The 22820-nt window shown below is 38.8% G+C and overlaps 1 protein-coding gene across 5 annotated transcripts in view; it reads right to left on the bottom strand.

The window, feature by feature from the left end:
• The window catches only part of GRB14 (growth factor receptor bound protein 14), a 115884-nt gene that overhangs the window by 16722 nt on the left and 76342 nt on the right, over positions 1-22820 (bottom strand). For 4 of the 5 annotated variants that reach the window (XM_004743972.3, XM_013052016.2, XM_045066837.1 and 1 more), the window contains 5 exons: positions 10571-10692; positions 8714-8788; positions 5773-5910; positions 967-1077; positions 679-774 (listed from right to left, as the gene is read on the bottom strand). In XM_004743972.3, coding sequence (XP_004744029.1) covers positions 679-774; positions 967-1077; positions 5773-5910; positions 8714-8788; positions 10571-10692 — 542 coding nt within the window. The remainder of the gene's footprint in view (positions 1-678; positions 775-966; positions 1078-5772; positions 5911-8713; positions 8789-10570; positions 10693-22820) is intronic. The other variant, XM_013052014.2, reaches the window with a different exon arrangement.

Genomic DNA, 22820 nt, shown 5'->3' with positions numbered 1-22820 from the left:
TAGTATATTATACTAAAATTTACATTATAATTTGAAGTAAACTGGAAAGCAACTTATACAACAGTTCAATGAAGTGTAAAACAATTGCACTAGACATACCTAGGTGGGCACGTTTTATAATACACGTCATGGTGGATTGATGACAGTATTTTAAAAATACAGACTGAATCATTTATAGAAGGTTTTTTAAAATTTTAATTTAATTTAATTTTTTTTCAGTGTTCCAAAATTCATTGTTTATGCAGCACCCCCAGTGCTCCATGCAATAGGTGCCCTCCTTAGTACCCACCACCAGGCTCGCCCAACCTCCCACCCCCGCCCCTTCAAAGCCCTCAGTCTGTTTCTCAGAGTCCACAGTCTCTCATGGTTTGTCTCCCCCTCCAATTTCCCACAACTCACTTCTCCTCTCTCATCAGTTATACTAGCCGTATATGTAATACCCTTGAGAAAAAAAAAAAATCAGAGCATTTCTAAAAATGGAATACTTACTCTACAAGTACAAGATAAATGCATTAGGCTATTCCACTCTACTAATGTTTATCTTTTAGATAAAAAAAAAAATACAAACATTTGGGTATACAGACTTACAGTAAGTCTTCGCATTTTGAAATACAGCTATTTTCAAACTTTGATGGCACTCACAGCATTAATAGAAATTCACGCCTGCAGTGAGATTACCTTAAGCAATCTAATCGCAGTCACCCAGCACGTCCTACTCTGCTCTTCTTCTGCACAGAGCATTTTCAGGTCTCGGGGCCCTCCCGCTTTGTTAGGCTAGAAGGCCACAGCACATTGTTTATCGTTAATGCATATCTTGAAGGTAACACCTGTTGAAATAAAAGCCACTAAAATTCTCCTATATATAAGAGAAAGCTGTCTCTTTTTCAAAAGAAATTAAAAGAAACCCAAGCTTACCTAAAAGGCTGAGGCTTGCTTTATTCATCTATCAAAATATTAAGCCTGTACCTTAAAGCAGAATCCATAGTTAGTCGGTGCTCCGTGTTTTTTTTTGCCTGCCAGGGACACATATATATCACTATTGCCAAATTCGCTGAAAAACTGCAAATGCCGTGGTTCCTTTAAAAAGATACAAATGTGAGAGTTGAAATGAATCCATACTTTTGCATGCTCTCTTTTGCATTTCTATTATATTACATAATTTACACCTTGGCAAAACAATTATTCTAAATAATGGCACAGAAATACAAAGGGAAGAAAAATGAAGTTACTGTATCCTTCAAGAACCAGGAACTTAATACAGTATTATTTGAGAAGTGGTGATTCGTTTATCATTTAACGGCCAATATATGCAAAAATCTTCATCTCCCTATTTTAAAATGTTCTCTTTAACCACCATTTCACGAATCTCAGGGAGAGACAGCAGCAAAAATGTCTTTTAAAAATGTTTTCCTTGTCCAGGTTTCAAATAGTGATAGTTCGACAAAGGCAAGAAGGGTGGTTTGAGCCTCCACTGCAGTTAGAGAAAAAAAAAGGAGAAAGAGACAAAGATTCCTGCTTCATTTAGAAAAGATCCCCCTCCCCTCTGGGTACTACCTAGCACCCCACGGCAAGCAACGAGGCAGGGGGCATAACTACCTTCTGTATGAAAAGAAGGTAGCTGATACAGATGAGGTCCGGGAAATTACCTGGCAGTTGAATGTTTCTGATTTTCAAGGTAAAGTGGAATCATGTACAGCTATTTCTTCTCTGGGAAATCCATGAGATTTAAAGCTGGTCAAGGGAAATCACTGGGTCATATTATGCTGTGACAGGTTAATAACTTGGAGAAGTGCTTAATTCTGGGGTTGGATGTATGATCAAAACTGACCAAAAATGCATTTGTTCTTTAAAACCTTGCTACTAGTAGTATGGTCACAGACCAAGACCACAGGCATCACCTGGGAGCTTATTAGAAATGCAAAACTCTGTGGCCCCACCATAGACCTACTGAATCTAATTCTGCATTTTAACAAGATCCTGGGTGATCCATAGGCACTGAAAACTAAGAAGCAGTGCTCTAAAACAAAACCAAAAAGACAGAAAACCCAGAACATTAAGCAATTGGAGCAACCCATTCAAATCCATATCCAAAAAATTTTAGTCATTTACCAGCAGGCTATTCCATCCCAGATGACTAGTAGAGCGACAGTTTCTGTGTATGTCACTGTCCTCTGTGTGTCACTGTTCTTAGGCATTTTGATCTAATGAATGGCTACAGTTCCCATCTCCATAGGAGAATAAGGCAGAAAAGAAAACTGTTAAAAGAGATCCAGCCTAGGGCCCTTGGAACAAGGGAAGAGGAAGGAGAAAGGTACTCTTACTGTCATGGCCTTTAAAACTATTTTTTGATAGAAACTGATTTGCTAGTAAAAATGTCTGATTCCTATGAAGAAAAGATAAAACCAGCCCTGTCCACTGATACTGTAGAAGTCTGTGAAGCTGAGTCTTCTGGATATAAGAGAAAGGCAGCTTGAGAAAATCTAGAAGGCTGCAGAGGCAGGATGAGGTTCATGTCTTGACTGATTTTTGCTCTATTAGTGCAGATATATCAAGACTTATGATACTGTACGATCAGAAGCCTGAGCTGGCATGGTGAGCAAAGTCCACGCACGCACATGTGTATATATGGCGAGAATTGGGAGAGAGGTGTGGTACTTAGACGTTTCTCTGTAAATAAAAGTCACAGGCACATCTCCAAGGCTTGTAGCAGTGGTTAACTAACTCCCATGCAGCCCACATCTTCAGAAAGTATAATAAATCAAGACCTTCTCACAGAAAAAGGACAGGAAATGGTCTCTTTCCCAGGCAGAAATGTCATATTAAACATTAGATAACATGCATAATTTATGTCAAGGTCATAATCCTTGAGGTTACCTAATACCTTGTATTTCTTTTTTTTTTTTTTTTCTGAGGGGAAACTTAAAATCATTTTTATGTATAGATTGTGGAACATGACCTCATTAGACACCGGCTAGAGAGAAGAATATTATGTACTGAAAGTACAGCAAAGTCAGACACCAAGTTGAAAAGAGCAAAATATGGACCGAGAATAGAGGTTTGATGCCTGTAAATCTGCCTGGCCAGGGAGAAGACCAATGTAAGGTTCAAAGCATGGATCCAGGAGACGGAAGAAGGAGCTGCCCTTTGTGTCATAGGTGGGCAGGGAAAGGAGGTGAAGGCTGAAGTGAAAATATAACGGGCAGTTGATTTTAATGAGAAACCAGTTGAAGAAATAAGAATGTAGGAGTGAAAGAAACATTATCACATCTTCCAGTGAAGTTTTACTGGAAAGAGTGCAATCAATATGATCACTGATTTAGAAGCCACCTTTCTCTGACGTTAAAAGTATAAAGATATGCATGTATTTGTTTAAAAAACAAATATGTAATTTCATACTCAGGAAACAGGGAAACGAATAACCTCATTAAAATTTAGACTAGGGAGACTCTAAAACCTTAATTACAGAAATAGGTAATTATTTATCCTAACATTATTCCTGATAGAAAAATTTGAAAACTAGTTTAAATGTTCAGGAAAAACTGGTTGAATACTAGTAGTCCAATGACATATACTTAAAAACAAAACATTTCTGTGAGGGAATGTGATACTAAATTAGTAGAGCCCTGTGCCAGCACTTACACTTCAAGGAGACACACATGTGACGTGCACACATGTGAACAGCAAAGAAGGAAAACTGTGTATGAGGGAAAGCTGAGGGAAGTCTGGAGGAGTCAACTATCAGTCCTTGTGCCTCCCTATCACCCGAAAATCTGGTCACTGTCATTAATTGTTTTCTGGGCGTTTCCACTCGGATGCTTCACCCTTAACACAACAGATCTAGAACTAAGATCATTATCCTACTTCTAAGATAATGTGATAGTAAACCTCTTTTTCCTGTCTACGCTATTAAATCACCGCCTATTTCTTTACTTCTTTCTCTAAGAACATCTCAAATGCTTCCTCTCTTTTTGCACCAATCAGTCAACAAAACCTGGCCAGCTACTTCTTAATCTTGAATCCATCCCTTTCTTCCCCCTCCACTGCTCATCGTAGGTTAGATCCTGTCACCTCTACTCTGGATTACCGAATGACCATCTATTCAGCATCTGTGCCGCTAGTAAATCTCTCTCTCTCTCTGTCCCCCAGCTCCCTGCAACCTTTGATCCCTCCCCCTTGTTCTTTTTTTTTCCCCCCCTTTCTCACTCTATCTACCAATTTTTTAAGCTCCTTATGGCCATAGTAATCTTACAACTTGATCATCTCACTCTCTTGCTCAAAATTTTTCACTGGCTTTCTATAGTGAGTTGAGTGATTATCCCTGCTCCCAAAAGATATATCCATGCCCCATCCCAAGAAACTGTGAATACCACCTCATTTGGAAAAAGGCTCTTTGCAGAAGTAATGAAGCTAAGGATCTCAAGATGAGACCATTTTTCAGATAATCTATGTGGGTCCTAAACCCAATGACAAATGTCCTTATAAGAGACAGAAAAGGCCACATAAAGACAGGGAGGCTGGAGGGAGGCTGCCACAAGCAAATGGGTGCCTGGAGCCAAGACTACCCAAGACAGAAAAGCCTGAAGAAATTTAAAGGATCACATAATGATAGCGACCAATAAATAATGGATGAACATTTCCAGCATAAATATAAACAGAAATTTGCAGATTGAATGCATATGTTGAGAATCGAGTAAGATTTATCAGAATACATTTGAGTGCACCTAGAAATATAGTCAGGGAAATTACTGAACACCAATGAGTATCATGATATTTGAAAAACAGCCAGAGAAAAATGACAGATTACCCACAAGGAATTAACAATGTTGTCTGACAACAACAGATGTATGAAAACAGAATTAAAATACCCACCATGAAAACTCTCAAAATTAGTTTTACTTGGGATGCCTGGTGGCTCAGTCTGTTAAGCCTCTGCCTTTGGCTCAGGTCATGATCCCAGGGTCCTGGGATCAAGTCCTACATTGGGCTCCAGCAGGGAGCCTGCTTCTCCCTCTGCCTGCTGCTCCCCCTGCCTGTGCATTGTTCGTTCTCTCACAAATAAATAAATAAAGTTTTTAAAAAGTTTTATTTGAAAAGGATCAATGCGTTGCATACAACGTCAGCACTTATAAAACACGGCGTAGTTCACTGACTAGACCACACAGACATAGGGACAACATGGTGCTGAGCATGGTGGGACTGACATGGGCGAGTGGTGGTGTGGGAGCATCTGCACGTGTGCTTGTGCGACTGCATGTACAGCTGTACGCACTCCAGCACACACACGAACACGTGCCTCCACCGCCAGTCATCACACAACCCCCTTTAAATCTATAATGTGGCTAAGGAGACAAAACTGTCACACGCGCAAAGGAAATAAAAACAATTACAATTCAGCGGAGCGTTACTAACTGCATCAACAAAAACAGAAGTTCAGGAGGAGGCAAGATCAGGAGGACAACCTGGGTGGAAAGAGGAGACATGGACTGTGCCGGACCTCATAGTCTGTAGCCAAGGGTAAAGAGGAAGGGGGTGAATTTGGTGAGAGAAATGAGCACGGTATGTGGTCACAAAATAAGAGCATCTAGATTCCATCACAGGATATATGTTGAAACTAGTGGGGAACTGAATAGTCCGTTTTTAAACTGATTATGGCAAATGTTTGGGATCTAAAATCAATGTACCAACTCTTGATATCCAGTAATAAACTAATAAAAACAAAGGAAAACCCACTTTCACTTACAGTTCATAATACAACATGGACATTTCAATTACCTTTGATGTCCCTTTAGTAGAAAAATATAAACCAGATCTTCTTAGAAGGAAGTAAATCTTTTTCCAGGACTTCTTTCCCTGCTCTTTTGCATGTAAGAAGCCATGGATTTCAGGGTATGTGCTTGAACTCAGAAACATCTGCAAGAAAAGTTAGACATCCTCATGTTGTTTCCGAATCAGTTACTGTAACCTTCTAGTAACCCAAGATTTCAAATATAAACATGCAAACTCTAACTGTGTCAATATCACTTAAACGTATCATTATAGGCATGGCAATATAAATACAATAGAAAATAAATCAGTCTTTTGATAACCTGAGGCAAATTCCAAATGAAAATCTGTTCACAAAATATATACTCTAAGTGGTCAGGACTTAGTCAAACACTAGAATCATAAGTTTTTTCAATGTCTATTTGAAAAGCTAGATTTCATCTAAGAGTTAAGTCCTGATACATTTCATCCTTTTCTATGATTTTCCCTGAGAATCTATCAGCTTCATTACAGTGCAAGTAAAAGACCACAATCTTGACTTCAATTACTGAATTGTTTAGAAAGTTGAGCCATGTTCTCCTCCCTGATGAAGTAAAGCAAACAATCTTTTCTCTGTCCTCTATGGGGTTCAGTAGTGAGTGGCTAGAGTACATTGTGTTTTCCAAAGAGAACTGCAACACTATCTCCTGTCCCACATGCTCTTCTACAAAGGGATCTTGCCACCTAACCGTGCAGGGCTGGAGTCTGTGTCTCTACCCCCTGAATCTGGGCAAGGCTCTTATGACTGCTTTGACCAATGGAATACAGCAGAAGTGACAGTCAGCTAGTTCTACTTCTAGTTCTAGACCTTAGCTGGCCTGACGGCCTCCACTAGTTAAATCCCGGAAGCTAGCAGTCACATAAGAAATATGACTACACTGAGACAGCTCTGCTGTGAGAAGCCCTATGTGCTAGTAAAGCCCTTGAGGATGGAGACCCCATGTGGAGAGAAGAGAGGCCAGCGGGTAGAGGGGACACATCATGAAAAGCCATCTTAAGAAGGGGAACCTCAACCCCCAGGGAGTCAACATACCTCAAAGATGACCCACCCAGCTAAACCCTCTCCGAATTCCTCACCTACAAAGTTGTTGGCAAAATGTGAGTGGGTACTTAAGCCATTAAGGTCTGGAATAGTTTGTTACAATGTAATAATGAACTGAGACAGTAGGCATGTGCTGGTCAGGGAAATGAGAATGAAAATGAATAGCTCTGTGTGAGTGGTTGTACTCAGCATCCTTAATAAGACGATGGAAATGCATTAGCATCTCATTAAAAGAAGAAAACAGAAATCCCTATGAATAAACAAATGCAAAATGGAAAAATGTAAAGTAAGAGAAATTACTCTCTAAAACGATGTGACATATTTTAAAAGGTTACTCAGGGAAATGCTGAGAACAGATATGTATGTTTTTAAGTAAATTATTAAAAATTTTTTTAATTTAATGAGCCACAGTTATTAATTAATTGACATGCAAAACAGGCGAGTAGGTTTTTTAGTTTGAGTGCTTTCCAAGTTATTAAACCAAACCAATTAAATTTTAAAAAGGGAGTCAGAGAGGTCATACTAGAAAGAGAAGAAACATTTTAAAAAGTGGAAACGTTGCCTCAGTGGAGAGAAAAGGTCAGAGGCACATGCAGGACTATCTGATTCCAAAGCTATGATTTTTCTTGTTTTTGTAATTTCACATTAAAGTCATATAACTATATTAGAGGAGAATTGGGAAAAGGAGTTGGAATAAAAGCTCCAACGCACCACCCTGTCACAATCCAGTGGTGAGGCACAGAGAGGGCCTGGGAGCTGGGCCCTCCCCTCGGGCACAGCTGTCGACGCCCCTGCCATTCAGCCTAGTATTCTGATGGGGTGTCTGTGAAACCTGGTAGCGTAGAAGAAGCTTTTAGGAAAATCTCTTGAGACTCAACATATGTCTAAAATATTATGAAGAACAAAAATGAAATATAAACTATTAAAAAGCCCATAGAAATACAGATCTATAACACCCAATATATTTACCGATATACTTAACTACCAATATATTTCAAGTACTATCTCTATCGGAAATATTAAAAGCTGTCTTCTTTAAAGATCAGAGAATACTGAGTGGGTTTCACGATGCCTGTGGGCTTAGATCAAACAGTAACCATTATAAAGACATTACTGAACATTAACCTGTTAAAAACTGCAGAGCTTCTGATGTGAAATCTACTGATCTATGAAAAATAAAATAATGAAAATCATTGTTTGATTGAAATGAAAATACCTTTTAAAAAATGATCACATAAAGCCACAGCCAGTTTGGAAGAAATGAGCCCCAAAGATGCAAAATTAAGGAGATTTTTAATTAAGTAACTAGTATTCTTAATTCAGCTAAGACATTTTAGAACTCTGCTCAAGAATGCATCATAGCTATGACACGTCAGTATACAAAATATATGTTTTTACACCTTTTTTTCTCCTTTCATGTAGTTGCTAAATATTTTGAGACAAATAGGATTGGGAGCATTTGCTATAAAAGTTAATACTAAATATCTGTTAGCAAAATGTCTACAATTTACTGGGGGTTTTGATTTAAAGACTAACATAGTCTTTAAACACATCACAGAACAAAATTCTGCCAAGTTTCCTTTCATGATACACATTTTTTGAACACATTTTTTTAAACACTGAAAATCCTTTGACAATTGGCCAAAACTAGAAAGAATAATGGTGTTAGGAGCCTTTCCTGAGTCAGGGACTTCTTTTTTCAGGTTTTGTTCTTTTCTTTCCTATTGTTTCTTTTCTTTTCAGGTTCACCTCCAGCAAAAATTCATCCATCAAGGTATAACATTTCAATCTGGGCATGTAAAAATATGGACCTTAAAGTTTCCCTTTATTACACTGTTTCTTACAGACTTTAATGGAAATATATCTTACCTGCAAAATCTGTGTGGGGGATATTTCACCATTGGTTTCAGTTGCAAAGGACACCATATGCTCTGGAAAAAAATACTGACGAAAAGATATAGGTTATATTATCTCAAAAGCCATGCTAGAAAAGATTAAATTATGACTCTATATTCAGGTATCTTCATGAAAAGGTAGGAGTACGGCCCAAAGATTAGCAGGCACCCTCAGATAATGCAGATAAAGAGAGAACCACCTTCATCAAGTTCAAAACAATGCCTTCAGGATGACAGTGTCTCTGCTCCCGTATCTCTTCTCTGAGTCCTGTGGCCACTCCAGCAGATACTAAAGGACCATCAATTCCTTGTCACAAAGTCAAGACTCATAGAATTAAAGGGTATATCTAAGGTCACAGTCACAGGACTTGTCTTAGAGCCAGGGAACTAAAAGAACCAGGACTTGTCGTAGGGCCAGGGAGCTGTAAGTCAGGTCCTTTCCAACCTTGTTCAATCATAAAATTCATCCAGGCAGTTGTTTAAAATAGGAATTCCCAGGCCTTGTTCCTGGAGTGTCTGATTCAGTAGGTCTGGGTACTCTCTTCTCCCCCTGGGTAATTTTATGATCAGACACATTTTGAAAATATAGACTACTATACTTCCTCCAAGGACAGGGTTTTACAACTATTCTATTACTATCTGATCTAACTCTGTGGTCAGTATTAGTTACACCATTTCTGATCTCCACCCACTAGCAGCCCCGTCCCTCCACCCCCAAAATGACAAGCAAAAATGACTCCAGACATTGTGAAATCGCCCCCAGCTGATAACTACTGCTCTAGGTCTACAAAAGGAATATAGAGCCTTGTTCAAATAATAGTAATAATAATAAAATATAACCAAAAGCAAGCACTATAACCATATGCCTTTAACTATAAGCAAAAGCAAGCACTATAACCATATGCCTTTAACTATACTTTTAAATTCCTGCATTTAATAAAGATTCACAAAAAGAAAATAGTTTCCCTTCAAATTCTAATTCTATTTAATTTTTATTAGGATGCTTTTATTTTCTTTGTCAAAGATCATCCCATTATGTTTTTATTAATAAGTTCAAATAAAAGAGAACATAAGAGGTCTTCCAGGGTTTGAAAATATTCTATTATAGTGTGTATCATATATTTTTCATAAAGGATCATTTCAATCCAATTATCCAAAACTTCCTGTAGAAATATGTTACAACTGCAGAGACAAAAACAATTTAAAATAATGAGCCCAGAGGCTATTCTGACTTCTCCAGATCCCTAGTCTTCACTAGAATGTGACACACATTTTTTTTTTTTTTCATTTAAAGAGAACTACCATAAAAGTAGTATTTATTAGATAATGCTCTGGTCTTTTACCTCATTTCTATTTAGCTCAGTTATTACTGCACTGAAAAAATATTTTGGAACAGCAAGATGCATGTCAATTTGAAATTTTTAGCTAAGCTATAGCATTCCCAACAATCATCTATCTGTTTTTAGGTTAGAAATTTTCTTACTTTAATTTCCAAAATTCTGTGAAAAGTGTTCAGCTATAATACTTTGGAGCTGCTTATGGATATCTAATTATTGATTCCCAAAATTAAATGTATAATAGTTTTCTTAGAAAGAAAAAAAAAGAAATAGCTCCCAAAACAGTTCATTGGAACTTCTGTGATAATGTTGACTAATCATTGTTAGAGTACGAAGAAACGTTAACTGTGATGTTCACAGAACAAAGTTTTTACTTACAATTTACCCAATGGGGAATTGCATTTGATTTATGATGACTCTTTTCTTCACATAAAATAAAATAACATTTAACAAATTCATTATTCCCCATAACTATTCATAAGGATTTCACTTACCATTGGGTTTTTAAAGAATTCATATTTGGCATAATTTTTTCTAAAGTATAGTTTATTCTCTTCTTCCATTCCCCAGTTAGACAGCACTTCAATCACCAGCTCATGGTCTTCCATTGTTCTTTCTGTAAGGAATGTTTCAGTGAGTATGTCAACAGACAGATGGATGGATGGACGGACAAATGAATAGACAAACATGTAGGTAGAAAGAAATATATATGGACACATGTAACTGTATAAATTTACAGATTATATTATGTATGTATCTTTATCAAATATAGGAAATTTCAGCTCAATTCTAGAATAGCCAGATTGATACTATTTTAGCAATTTTGAATTAGCAATATTGATTTTTTATACCAAAGCAGACTGTAACCTGAGGAGAAAAATGACAAGATATCACAATGCACTCTTTGTTAATTCTCAATTCCTTTTATTGCTATGTAAATTATAATTAAGTTTGATAATAAATCTGCATTAATAATGCAGAAGCTATTCTTTTTTCTCCAATTCGTCATGATGTCAAAATTAAAATATTTGCCTCAAGGTTGAACAATTCACCCCATTAGGAGAGAAAAATTTTGACAGGTTCAAAATACATTTAAGATACATAGTCTGGATAGTTGAGAAAAATTAAAGTAAAAGCTTTAAAAGAAAAAATTTTAATGCAAGAACATACAATTTTTAAAACACCTAATTTCTTGTGAGACATTACTATTTCAAAGCTAGTGTTCAAACATTAACATATATACCTAAATATACTTATATATTTATATATAAATACCTATATATAGGAATATATTAATATACCTAAATATATTTCAGGTATGGTGGGAAGGCACTTGGGAGGAAAGGTACTTAAATGAAATAAGCAAAAACAACTCTACAGAGGGGAACAAACCATGCACAATTCCCATTTTAATAAGAAACTTGATTTCCATAGTAGTGTTATTCATAATAGCCCCAAACTGGAAACCACCGAAATGCCAATCAACATGAGAATGACTGAATAGTGTAAACAATGTAATAAATAGTGGAATACATATACTACAACTGTATGGGGGAATTTCACAAACACAGTATTAAATGAAAGAAGTCAGGCACAAAGACTAGGCACTACATGATTACACTTACATAAAGTTCAATACAGGTAAAATAAATATATAGCGTTAGAAACCAAGATAATGGGGAGGGTAGGAGATGGAGCAGGGGCATGAGGGGAACCTCCTCCCACTGGGTGTGGGAGATACTGTTTTGTTCTGGGTGTTGGATATCCAAGTTGATGCGACATCTGAAGTTCAGTGAGTTGTCTACATATGGCTTATTCACTTTTCTTAAGGTGCATCATATTTCAATAAGAGGTTAAAGAAAAGTGTGAAATTACTAATGCAAAACAGGAAGTGAAGAACAGCCAACTAAAGCATACAGAAACCCTCTGCTTTTTAGGTGCTTCTAGGACCTTTTTGGAAAGTATCTGTGTCTCAAACATTCAACACTCAGTAGTAATCTGTGATCTACAACACCCAAACCCTGGAAAGTAATGTCATACTTAAATAGAAGTTTCTTCATCTGAAAGGAAGTTCTTGTAAGAGTTCTCGATGCATATGGATGAGTTTGAGCTAAATGTGCATCAACACTTGGGTTCTGCTCTTAACTCCAATTACTCTTTTTCTGTCTCATTGATGAGCTCCCATAGCTCCTCCTCCCTCCTAAAATGCAATCCTTGGCTAAAATCTTTTCTTTCGCTTTCTTAAGCTAATTCACTCTCCCTTCTTCAGCCATCCCATCTGTTGAGTTCCTTGAGATGAAATCTCTTGGTACTGTTGCTTTTACTCATGCTCTAGTCCCAACTGTGAGACTTTCCACCACCTCAAACACAGTGTGTCTAAATCCCAAATCAGTATGGTGGTTCCCCCCAAATACTAAAACATTCCAGCAATGCCAATCCTGAGCATCTAATCAAAAGACAGGACAGCAGAGATTAGAACAGATGTTTGTACACCAATGTTCATAGTAACATCATTCACTACATGTAGAAACACCCTAATGTTCATGAACAGATGAATGGACAAACAATATACAGGACACAGGTACAATGGAATATTCAGCCTTAAAAAGGAATGAAATTCTGACACGTGCTACAACATGGATGGACCTTAAAGATATTATATGTAAAGTAAGAAGACGTAAGAACTGTATGACTCCATTTACAGGCGATACCTGGAATAGACAAACTTGTGCAGATGGAAAGTTGAATTGTGGTTGCCGGGACTGGGGAGCAAGGAATTATTGTTTAATGGGCTCAGAGTTTCACTGTGAGAAGTTAAAGATATTCTGGAGATGGATGGTGGTAATAGTTGTTCAACAGTATGAATGTACATAATGCCAATGAATTATACCCTTAAAACTGGTAAATTTTATGTTATGTACCTTTTATCAAAATAAAAAATAAACTTCATAACAAAGTCATCTTCCTTTTTCTCTCTCAAACTGCTTTTTCCTATATTCTATCTCCACTGCATCTTTATATCCACTCCTATAGGTTCCGTTTCTGCTATCTCCAAATACCAGAGATTTTCCCACCAAATGTCTCTAAACAACCCCTCACTCATTCCCATTGTCACAATCCCAATTTGGACCTTTGCTTTTTCTTAATGAATCTCCAAACTTCTATTTTCTCCTTCTTCCAGTCCAGCCTGGACATTGATACCACAGCAAACCTCACAGAACATGTGTGTCAATGCGACCCTTGCTCAAAAAGCGTGTCTACTCCCTACTTGCTGTGAGATACGTCCATGGAGTCTGGCAGTTTTACTATTCATTCATCCATTTGACAAATATTTCCTGAAGGCCTACCACATGTCAGACATTCATCTGGGGGCCTGGGATTTTGTAGTGCATAAAACAGTCAGAAATCACAGCCTCATGGAGCTTTCATTCTAATGGGAAGAAACAGACTACAAATAAAATGTAAATCTTAATAGGCAGTGATACAGACTACAGCGAAAAATAGAGCAGGACATAGGGAGAGAGGAGGCCATAAGGGAAACAATTCATTTTCAACAGCTTGCCAGGAGAAGTCTCGCTGGGAAGGTAGTGTTTGAATGAACCCGAAGGAGAAGGGGGCATGAGCCAAGCAGACACCAACAGGAAGAAAAAGAACAAAGCCTCTGAGGCAAGAGCAAGGGTCTATGTTTGAAGTACCAGGAGGAGGTTAATGTGGCCGAAGCTGAGTGAGCAAAGGGGCAAGTCCTAGAAGAGGCTAGAGAAGCCGTGGTGATGAGCCGGGACGACTGGAAAAAGGCCTGCAGTTCAGAGTGAGGTTCTGGCTTTTCCCTGGAGTCAGATGAGGAAACATTTTGAACAGAGAAATAACATGAACTGACTTATATTTTCACTGGATCGCACTGGCTGTGGAGGAGAACTGATTTTAAAGGGTATAAGGGTGGAGGGCACCTGGGTGGTTCCGTCAGTTGAGCAACTGCCCTTAGCTCGAGTCTTGATCTCAGGGTCCTGGAATCAAGCCCCGAATGGGGCTCCCTGCTCAACAGGTAGTCTGCTTCTCTTTCTCCCTTTGCCCTCCTCCCCCTATTCATGTTATCTCTCCTTCTCTCTCTCTCAAATAAATAAATAAAATCTTGGGCACCTAGGTGGCTCAGTGGGTTAAGCCGCTGCCTTCGGCTCAGGTCATGATCTCAGGGTCCTGGGATGGAGGCCCGCATCGAGCTCTCTGCTCAGCAGGGAGCCTGCTTCCTTCTCTCTCTCTCTCATCTCTAGAACTTCTCATCTCCAGAACTGCTACAGCCTACATTTCTGTTGTTTGAAGCCACCAGGTCTGTGGTTAAACAATAACATTGTCTACTGAGCAAGTAAGTTATAGTTCCATCCTACAGAAAAGGAACCTGAAGTTCAGAATAGCAACCATCTCAGGATTTGAACGGCAGCCGCATGCTGGATCCCAAGCCGAGGCTCTTCCCCTGCGAGCATTGTCTCTGCCTCCACCTACAGCCCCTGCTGGGGGGACATCCCCTGCTGCCTCTGCCGAGCCTATTTATAGCCTGTTCATTCTTTCCATATCCACTAAAACCCTCTCTTGTGTGCCGACAGTTCTCATGTCTCAACGGCCTCAAATTCTTTCATTTTGAATTGTGTTCAATAAATATTTGCTAATTAAGTGAAAATAAACCACCACATTTTGAGTATAAGGGGAATGAAAATAATGGGCAGTATTTCAAATGATATCAATCTTAATCTCAAATGAAAGTAACATAAGTCATTTGAATTTTGACTGTACCAAAAAAGGAAATAAAATAAAAAGGGCAGAAAAACCAAACTGCATTTGAACAGTTATGACAAATGTGTAACGAAAAGCACTTTGGGCAATATCCGTGATCCCCAACCAAGCAGCAACCGACATGCAAACAAAGCCCAGCATACCAATCTACAAAGGAAAGATAACATACGATGTTCACAGACAATTTCACTGAACTATAATACCCAATGTCTAAATAACACATAACTAGCATAGGGAAAATATTCTGCTAATCTTAAGGAGAAAATTTTCTTCAAAGAAATCTAGACTAGAGTATGTGAGAAAGCAGAAGACATATTTTTCATTCCTTCAAAGATGATCTCTGGATAGTCTATTGAAAATTCAGATAATGTAAAAGAAAGCAAATAATTCCAAAGGATCAGATGTGGCTACAAGTTTTCACCTCATATACTCCTCTGGCAATGGAGCTAAAACTTACTAATCACAGAAACTGGCTTTTCAAAATTACATTATATTAATAATCTTTGTAACTGTTCACAGTCCTATCCCAATTTGGATGCACTGTCATATATCATCCCCCAATCAAGTCTCATTATATTAAAAGATCAATGTCACAATAATCCAAATAATACTAAAAGGCATGATTGATTATCCGTTCATCACGTCTTAAGAAATCATGATTTCTAAAGGCAGATACCTAACAAAACACAGACCCTTATATGGAGGAGTTCAACATGAAGATACAAGATGCCTAGACAGATAATTTGGAGAGGAAAAGAATGCATAAAGGGAGATGAAAAGTTGTTGAAGACCAGCTCTGTTTTACTTAGCCAAGGCCCTGGGACATCACGGAGACCTGAGAACGGAGGGGGGGGGGGGTCGGGGGGACAAAACAAATACTGGTCAAATGGCTTCTAATTAACTTTCTAGTGACTCTTCCTCTCTAACGTCATTCTAAAACCAAGTGGACTTTAGCCAACTGAATGATCCTACAGTAACTTATAATACGTGTTTTAAATACCAAAAAAGAGAAAATTAATTCTGTAACCAGGAGCTCTCTACTGCGAACCTCAAAAACAATGATGCTAAGAACTGTCAGCCAGAATGAACTGAGGCACTTTTTGGATTACCATATGCTAAATGACCCTAAGTAACCTTCTCATAAATTCATCCTGATTCTTTGAAAGACTAATTTTAAAACTTCACAAATCCACCTAAAATACTACATTGAAATATACTATCAAAACTTTATAGATACAGGTCTACTTAGAAGATGTTCTGCAGTATTTGTCAGGCATTGGAAAGTGAATGGCCATGACTGAACACCATTTCTATGTAGGTAGAAAAAGAGTAGAGAAGCCCTCCTAAATCACTTCAAAACAGTGTCCAAAAAGGAGAAAAAGGGGGGAAAATTCTCTGAAGGAGTAAAGAAAAGCTTTCTTAAAACCACGACAAAAGCTTCATGTCAATTTAAGTTTTATCTTTGTATCTGACAGACCAGGGTAAGGTGTCATAGCAATGCAATGAAATATTATCAAATAATAACTACATGTAATTCTGTTTTCTATTTAATTTCCAGAAGTTTTTCTTTAAAAAAAAAAAAAAGAGAGAGAGAGAGAGAAAGAAGAAGAAGAAAGGAAAGAAGTTTCTTCTGAAACTGTTGATTTCACTTCAAAGTCTTTTAAAAACCCTCAATCCTCCCAGAATGGAAAGTGTTCACCTGTGACCTTCTGCCTGGATTTCTTCGCTGAATCTACTGAAAGTACAGTGTGGGGCTCAAATAGAAACCTGAGTCCCTACTCTTCTCATCACTTGATAAGAGAAGAAACAAAAGTGGCTTTTACCTCTAATTCGCCCAGAAAACAATTCTTTGTACACCTTTGTTACAGGAAACTCCTGGAGACAAATGGTCCTTGTACTTCTCTGGGCGAGGCAGAAACTACATACATTTTGTCAATCTTATTTTCAGATAAAAATGAACAGCCTCTGACCAGGCAAAACAAAAACTGGAGAAGCAAAGAATAAAAATAGGGCTCAATTCTAAAAAAGGTTCCTTAACCTAAGAAAACGAGCTTACCTGGAAAAATTGCTAGCACCATATTCAGCTCCCCAAGTGCAATTAATAGGAAAATCTTGACACTTAAACTTGATGGATATAAAGGCCTTGCAGATCATTCTTCAACAAATTAAGTAATCTTCATATTAACTCACACTCACTAATCACAACTTGTATTCCTAGAAATCCTTAGTCTTCGGCAAAGTATTTGCATACACATCACCTCAAGCTGACAGATAAACACCTGAAGAGTTTAGAAACCACTTCCATAAATTCTAAGTTACCTGATGCATCCTTTAAAGACTGAGAGCAGGGGCGCCTGGGTGGCTTAGTGGGTTAAACCTCTGCCTTCAGCTCAGGTCACGATCCCAGGGTCCTGGGATGGAGCCCTGCATAGGGGAAATCTCTGCTCAGCAGGGAGCCTGCTTCCCCCTCCCCCTCTGCCTGCCTCTCTGCCTACTTGTGATCTCTGTCAAATAAATAAATAAAATTAAAAAAAAAAAAAAGAGAGAGAGAGAGACTGAGAGCAAATTTCCATCTGGGCACGGCACAGCAGGTCTCTGGCTTCTTTTCCCTGTCTCTTCCTTCCTTGCATATTGTTATCCATCCTTTGAACTGCTTGATATAAGTACCTTACAATTTAGTATAGCTCAGTTCACAGACTATTTATTTGTCCTAGACCCTGGGTTACAAAGAAGTATACACAGAGTTCCAGCTCTCATGGAATTACTGTCTACTTTTAATAACATGATTAAAATTAAGATAGTTAAAGAAAATGTTAACGGCAGCTCAGAAGATGGGTACTTGGTGCAACTTGGAGCTTCAGGAAGATGTCTCAATCTTTAAAAATCTCTTAAGTTTTCGAAATTGTGTTTGTTTCCTTTCTTCTGATTTCTAAAATAGTATGTTTCCATTATTGGAAATTCGAAAACCCTGGACAGTAGACAATCACAATTCATCTTTAAATCTATCAATTGGGAATTAGCACTTAACATTTCAGTATATTCCCTTCTTATATTTTTCTCTGGGCCTATATGAATATATTTGTATATATTTTTCACAAAATTTACACTGAATATAGGTTTATAAATATACATTCAATCAATCAATCGTCTTTATAATCTTATATCTGTCCACATCATTCTACAAGGGAAGAACTCCAAAAACATAACCAAAAGCTACCTAACTTATATCCTATGAATGTACTGTAATTGATTACATCCTCCTATTATTATATCATTGGGGTTTTTCTGATTAATATTATAAATACTCCTGCTTGAAGAGCGTTGTATCTATTTCTTGGCCAAATCTGTTTATTTTCCACACCCCAGTCTAGCATATACTTGCGGAAACATCCCCTCCCCGGACACAACTCATCACTCACTCGCAGTGTTCTGTTATTTTCAGGATTTGCAATTTCCTAAAAGATGTATGAGAAATGGTGGTGCCAACAAGGATCCTAGTTGTCGTGAGGAGCAGCTGCGTGGAACACAGAAGAGGCCGATCTGTCTCCCTACCTGCTCTCTGACATAGGGGGTGACTCTTCCTCGTAAGGCTGAGTGTGGGGTGCCTCCAGTTGCTTTTCTCTCTCTCTCCTCTTAGACTGTGGCACTAGGTTAGCTGGCTGTCAGCTTCAACAGTTAAGAGTTTTCATCTTACTTTGTTTCCATAATATTTTTAGGACATGGTGAGCAGTTATACCTTGCTATCATTTTTGACTCAAATTCCAAGTAAGCTTTGGAAAACGCACAGCCAGGTAAAGATGATGAGAAAGAACTCGCTGAGAATCCTAATGGGAGGAGCAAGGAAACCAAGGCATAGACACTACAGCATATGTGGGCAACTACAGGCACGTCTTCAATGTATAAACTAAGAGGAAGGAGAGGGGAGACACGAGGCTGGTGATAGGAGGAGTAGGCAGGTCACAGGTACCTCAAGCCCTCCAAGGAATCTTGGACCCTAATGCATAAAGAATCAGGTCTGCATTCTCATGGATAACCTTGGTACGACCAGAGGCAAGAGGACCAGTTACAAGGCTAAAATAATCCCCGAGGAGAGAAATGGTAAGACCTGAACTCAGGCTATGAGATACTGCGAAGGAAAAACGAGCGGCACCAGGAGGCAGTTTTAGTTCTAAGCCCTCCTTACATGCTCCTATTTTCTGACTCCACCTTAGTGTGCCACCAGGACACCCTGCCTCCTCAAAGCTCAGATCAGTTTAAGTAGCAAAGGAAGCCCAAGGCCACAGATCCTACAGGCTTCACAATTATTTGTGCTGTTGATAAGGGCGGTGGCAACTCTGATGCTGACAGGTTACACACAGCACTGAAAGCACAACTACCTATCAGCTCCAGACAACAGGAGAAAGACTTGTGAGTCTTTGCGGGGGGGGGGGGGGCAGTTGGACAGAAACAGTGAAGGGAAGCAGCTTCAAAGCTGCAAAGAAGCCTTTCCTGGCCACAGCCGTGCGTGGCTTCTGTCTTAAAGAGATCACGTAGGTATAGCTGCACACATAAAAATGGTTTCATTAAAAGCCTCCAGTCATTCATTTTGCTTATTAAAGCCACTCCACAATGATATTCACAATGGAACTCTCAGCTGTCCCCAGCAATACAATTAATTCCTCTTCCCGAGGAGTCTATAGGTATGCGCTTGAGGTATTGTGTTAATTGCCACTGCTTCATACCATGGCTTCAATTAGGAATCAAAATGGGAGCAAGACAAACATGGATCCCATTAAGTTCCAGAGGACTTAAAACTGAAGTTTCTGCCCCCACTCCACTCCCCCACTCAGTCCTCACACTGATTATAAATGGAGAGGGCTCCATCTGGGGAACGACAGTGACATCCAGTGGCCATGAACTAGAACATGCCAGTTATAAAACGTGATTATATGAGAGAAGGGCAGGTATTTGTGGCCGTACTGATATTTTAAATTCAGTGTCCATAAAGCTGTGTGCAACTAGAACCTCATCATAACATGATCTCAGATCGGGAAAATCAGAGATTTATAACAAAATCAGGATGTTTGGGATTGTCTTTGATGATGTACTCTGCCTATTAAAATTCCCAGCATCATATTACTAATAATTATTTGCGAGAGGAGATGAAATACTGATATTGTATCCAGAGTTCCAAATATCATATAACATTTATGTTGTATACAAATTCAAGGGTAAGTCTTTTTTTTTTTTTTTTTTTTTTTTAGATTTTATTTATTTATTTGACAGAGAAAGATCACAAGTAGGCAGAGAGGCAGGCACAGAGAGAGGGGAAAGCAGGCTCCCCGCTGAGCAGAGATCCTGATGCAGAGCTGGATCCCAGGATCCTGAGATCATGACCCGAGCCAAAAGCAGAGGCTTAACCCACTGAGCCACCCAGGTGCCCCAAGGATAAGTTACTTCTAACATGATCCCCTTGCTCAGCCAAAAGAAACAGCTGGTTCTGTTATAAAGTGAACTGGGTTCCATCCGTTGGACCCCAGTAATTTCAATACTACTTTGTTAAGAAAAATTTATCTGATGTTAAGAGGATTTAAGTTCCGTGGTTAGTTTTCTATAGAAGACCAACCCTGAAGGCCCTCGTTGACAACCCTGTCAGGACTCCTCTCACTCTTGAGAGCTTTTTTCTGTATCTTTCCTTAACAAACTTCTATTGTTTTACTCATTAAAAAAAAAAAAAAAAAAGTTATCTGAAAATGTCTTTGAGGGTTCAAACTTTTAACTTGTTCTCACAACATGGATTAGAGCTAAAGACAGAGAATAAGAAAGAGACAAACCAACCATGGGATCCTGGGAACTTGAGGAGAAACAAACTCACTTTCGTGGAAAATGCAGACTTTGAATTTCAGCCTCTGAAAAGACCTACATTTCAGCAATGTTTGACTCTAGGCAAGGAATTTCGTCACTGAGTATATGTTCCTGTATGTCAAAGGGAGATTAGGAAACACATCTTGCAGGATTGCTATGAGGCTAAGTGATGAGCGCGTCTATCAAGATTAATGTTAAACCTCTCACTCCGTGCCTTGCACATGTCAGATGCATGGTAATAGTCGCTATCACACGTATGCATTCATGTTGAAACTACTACTAAGACTGGTTTCCTTTGTCACAGAAAATGACACTCTGAAAACAGACTTTCAATTCCATAAACCTATCATATTTTGAAAGTCAAGTGCTTCTCCATCTGACTTTAGTAAGTTTGTGACGTGTTTTAAGGGATCAAAAGCAACAATGATAGCACATTTATTAACAACATAAAATGTCTCTGACACTTTCCTAAGGTTATCTTGGTCATTAAAGTGACCTCAAGTGCAGAAAACCCTTAACTGTCGTTTATCACATAAGTCACAACATTCTCACCTGTAAGGCTTCAGGGTCTCACAAATACCACACCTCATACCAGTGTAGACTATCCTGTGAAGTTAGTCCCACAGGAGAAATGACAGAGAGGCCAGGATTGATCCAGGAAGCCATGAGTAGTGGGATGTAGAAGCAAAACAAAGTCGTTCGGCCTCTAAAAGGTTGGATTCTGGCCTTCTAAGCAGTATACAGTTGGCTCTTGAATGATGGGCAGCACAGGGGTACAGACTTCCCCTTGCCGCCAAAAATCTGGATGAAATGTTTGACGCCCCCAAAACTTAACTACTGTCAGCTGGAAGGCTTACTGATGACATACACAGCCGACTAATACATATTGTGACATTTTAAGTGCTAGAGACTGTATTCTTAGAAAAGTACACTAGAGAAAAGAAATGTTATTAGGAAAATCGTAATGAAAAGAAAATAAATTTACAGTACTGGACTGAATTTATCAGAAAAAGAAAAAACCCACATGGAAGTAGTTCAAACCCATGTTATTCAAGGGTGAACTGTACTTTCAAAACTAAATCAGGATTATATTGCTCTCTGACTCAAAGACCTCCGTTCACTTTTTCTCTCACTCAGGGGTAAGAGTCAAGCCCTTCCATGACCCATGAGACCCTACACGAGCTGGCTCTGCAGAAGCCCTGCTGAAGTCTGCTCCATCACTCCCCAGCTTGCTCAGGGAGCGCTGGCCTCAGCTGAGCCCTGAACACCAGCACGCTGCCACCAAGGTTCTCCTGAACTTCATGATTCAGGGACACCTTCCCTGATCCCTCTAGTTAAAGGGCATCTCCCTCTCACCCCCAGCATGTTCTTCCCTTTTGCCCTGTCTTCCTTTCTCCCCAGTTCAGGCAACTCCGGCTTTTCGAATGTTCACCTTACACAATAAAATTCTTTGCTTTTACAAAAGATCCACATTCGTACCTGTTTTTGCCAACCAACAGAAATCCAAAGAGGATTTTTGCTTTTACAAAAAAGGTGAAACATGGAAATGCCATTAAGCATTTGCTTTGCAGTGAGCCCTTATAAAGGCCGTGGGCACCACAGAGCCACAACGAGAGTAGTCCCACCAAGCTCCTTCCAGGGAGCCACGTTCAGCATCTCAACATCAAGCCACCGGAGCTTTGAACTTTGTCTGTGAGCCTCTGTACTTTATCATGATTTATTTTGTGCATCTGTTGCTAAGATATGTCCTAAGATACCAGAAGATGCTGAGAGAGGTTATTTCTGGCATCTGGGAATGCTCAAATATTTTCCAATATAAATTAATGGTAAATGCTTCTTTGGCTTATACCATTTGAGCTTTCAAAAGTTTTCATAGTGTTCTACTTTCAGATAGCAGGAGAAACTCGTGCTTATTGTCACCTAAAGGATTACAAGTTTTAGTCATGTGTCTCTTATCTTTCCACTTCCCAGAAGAATGCAAACTCGCAAGGGCAGTGTTTCTTGTCTATTATGTTCATACTTTACCCCCAAGACCCACACACAAAATAGGTGTGGTATAAAATAGTCAATAAATATCTGTTAAACTGTGTGAGGAAGTCAGGGAACAGGAATAGG

This window comes from Mustela putorius, unplaced genomic scaffold, assembly GCF_011764305.1.
Source record: "Mustela putorius furo isolate JIRA1106 unplaced genomic scaffold, ASM1176430v1.1 tig00003869_pilon_pilon_pilon, whole genome shotgun sequence".
Classification (NCBI taxonomy): Eukaryota; Metazoa; Chordata; class Mammalia; order Carnivora; family Mustelidae; genus Mustela; species Mustela putorius.
Note: the sequence above shows the minus strand (reverse complement) of the source record. Positions and strands in the feature narration are given on the sequence as shown.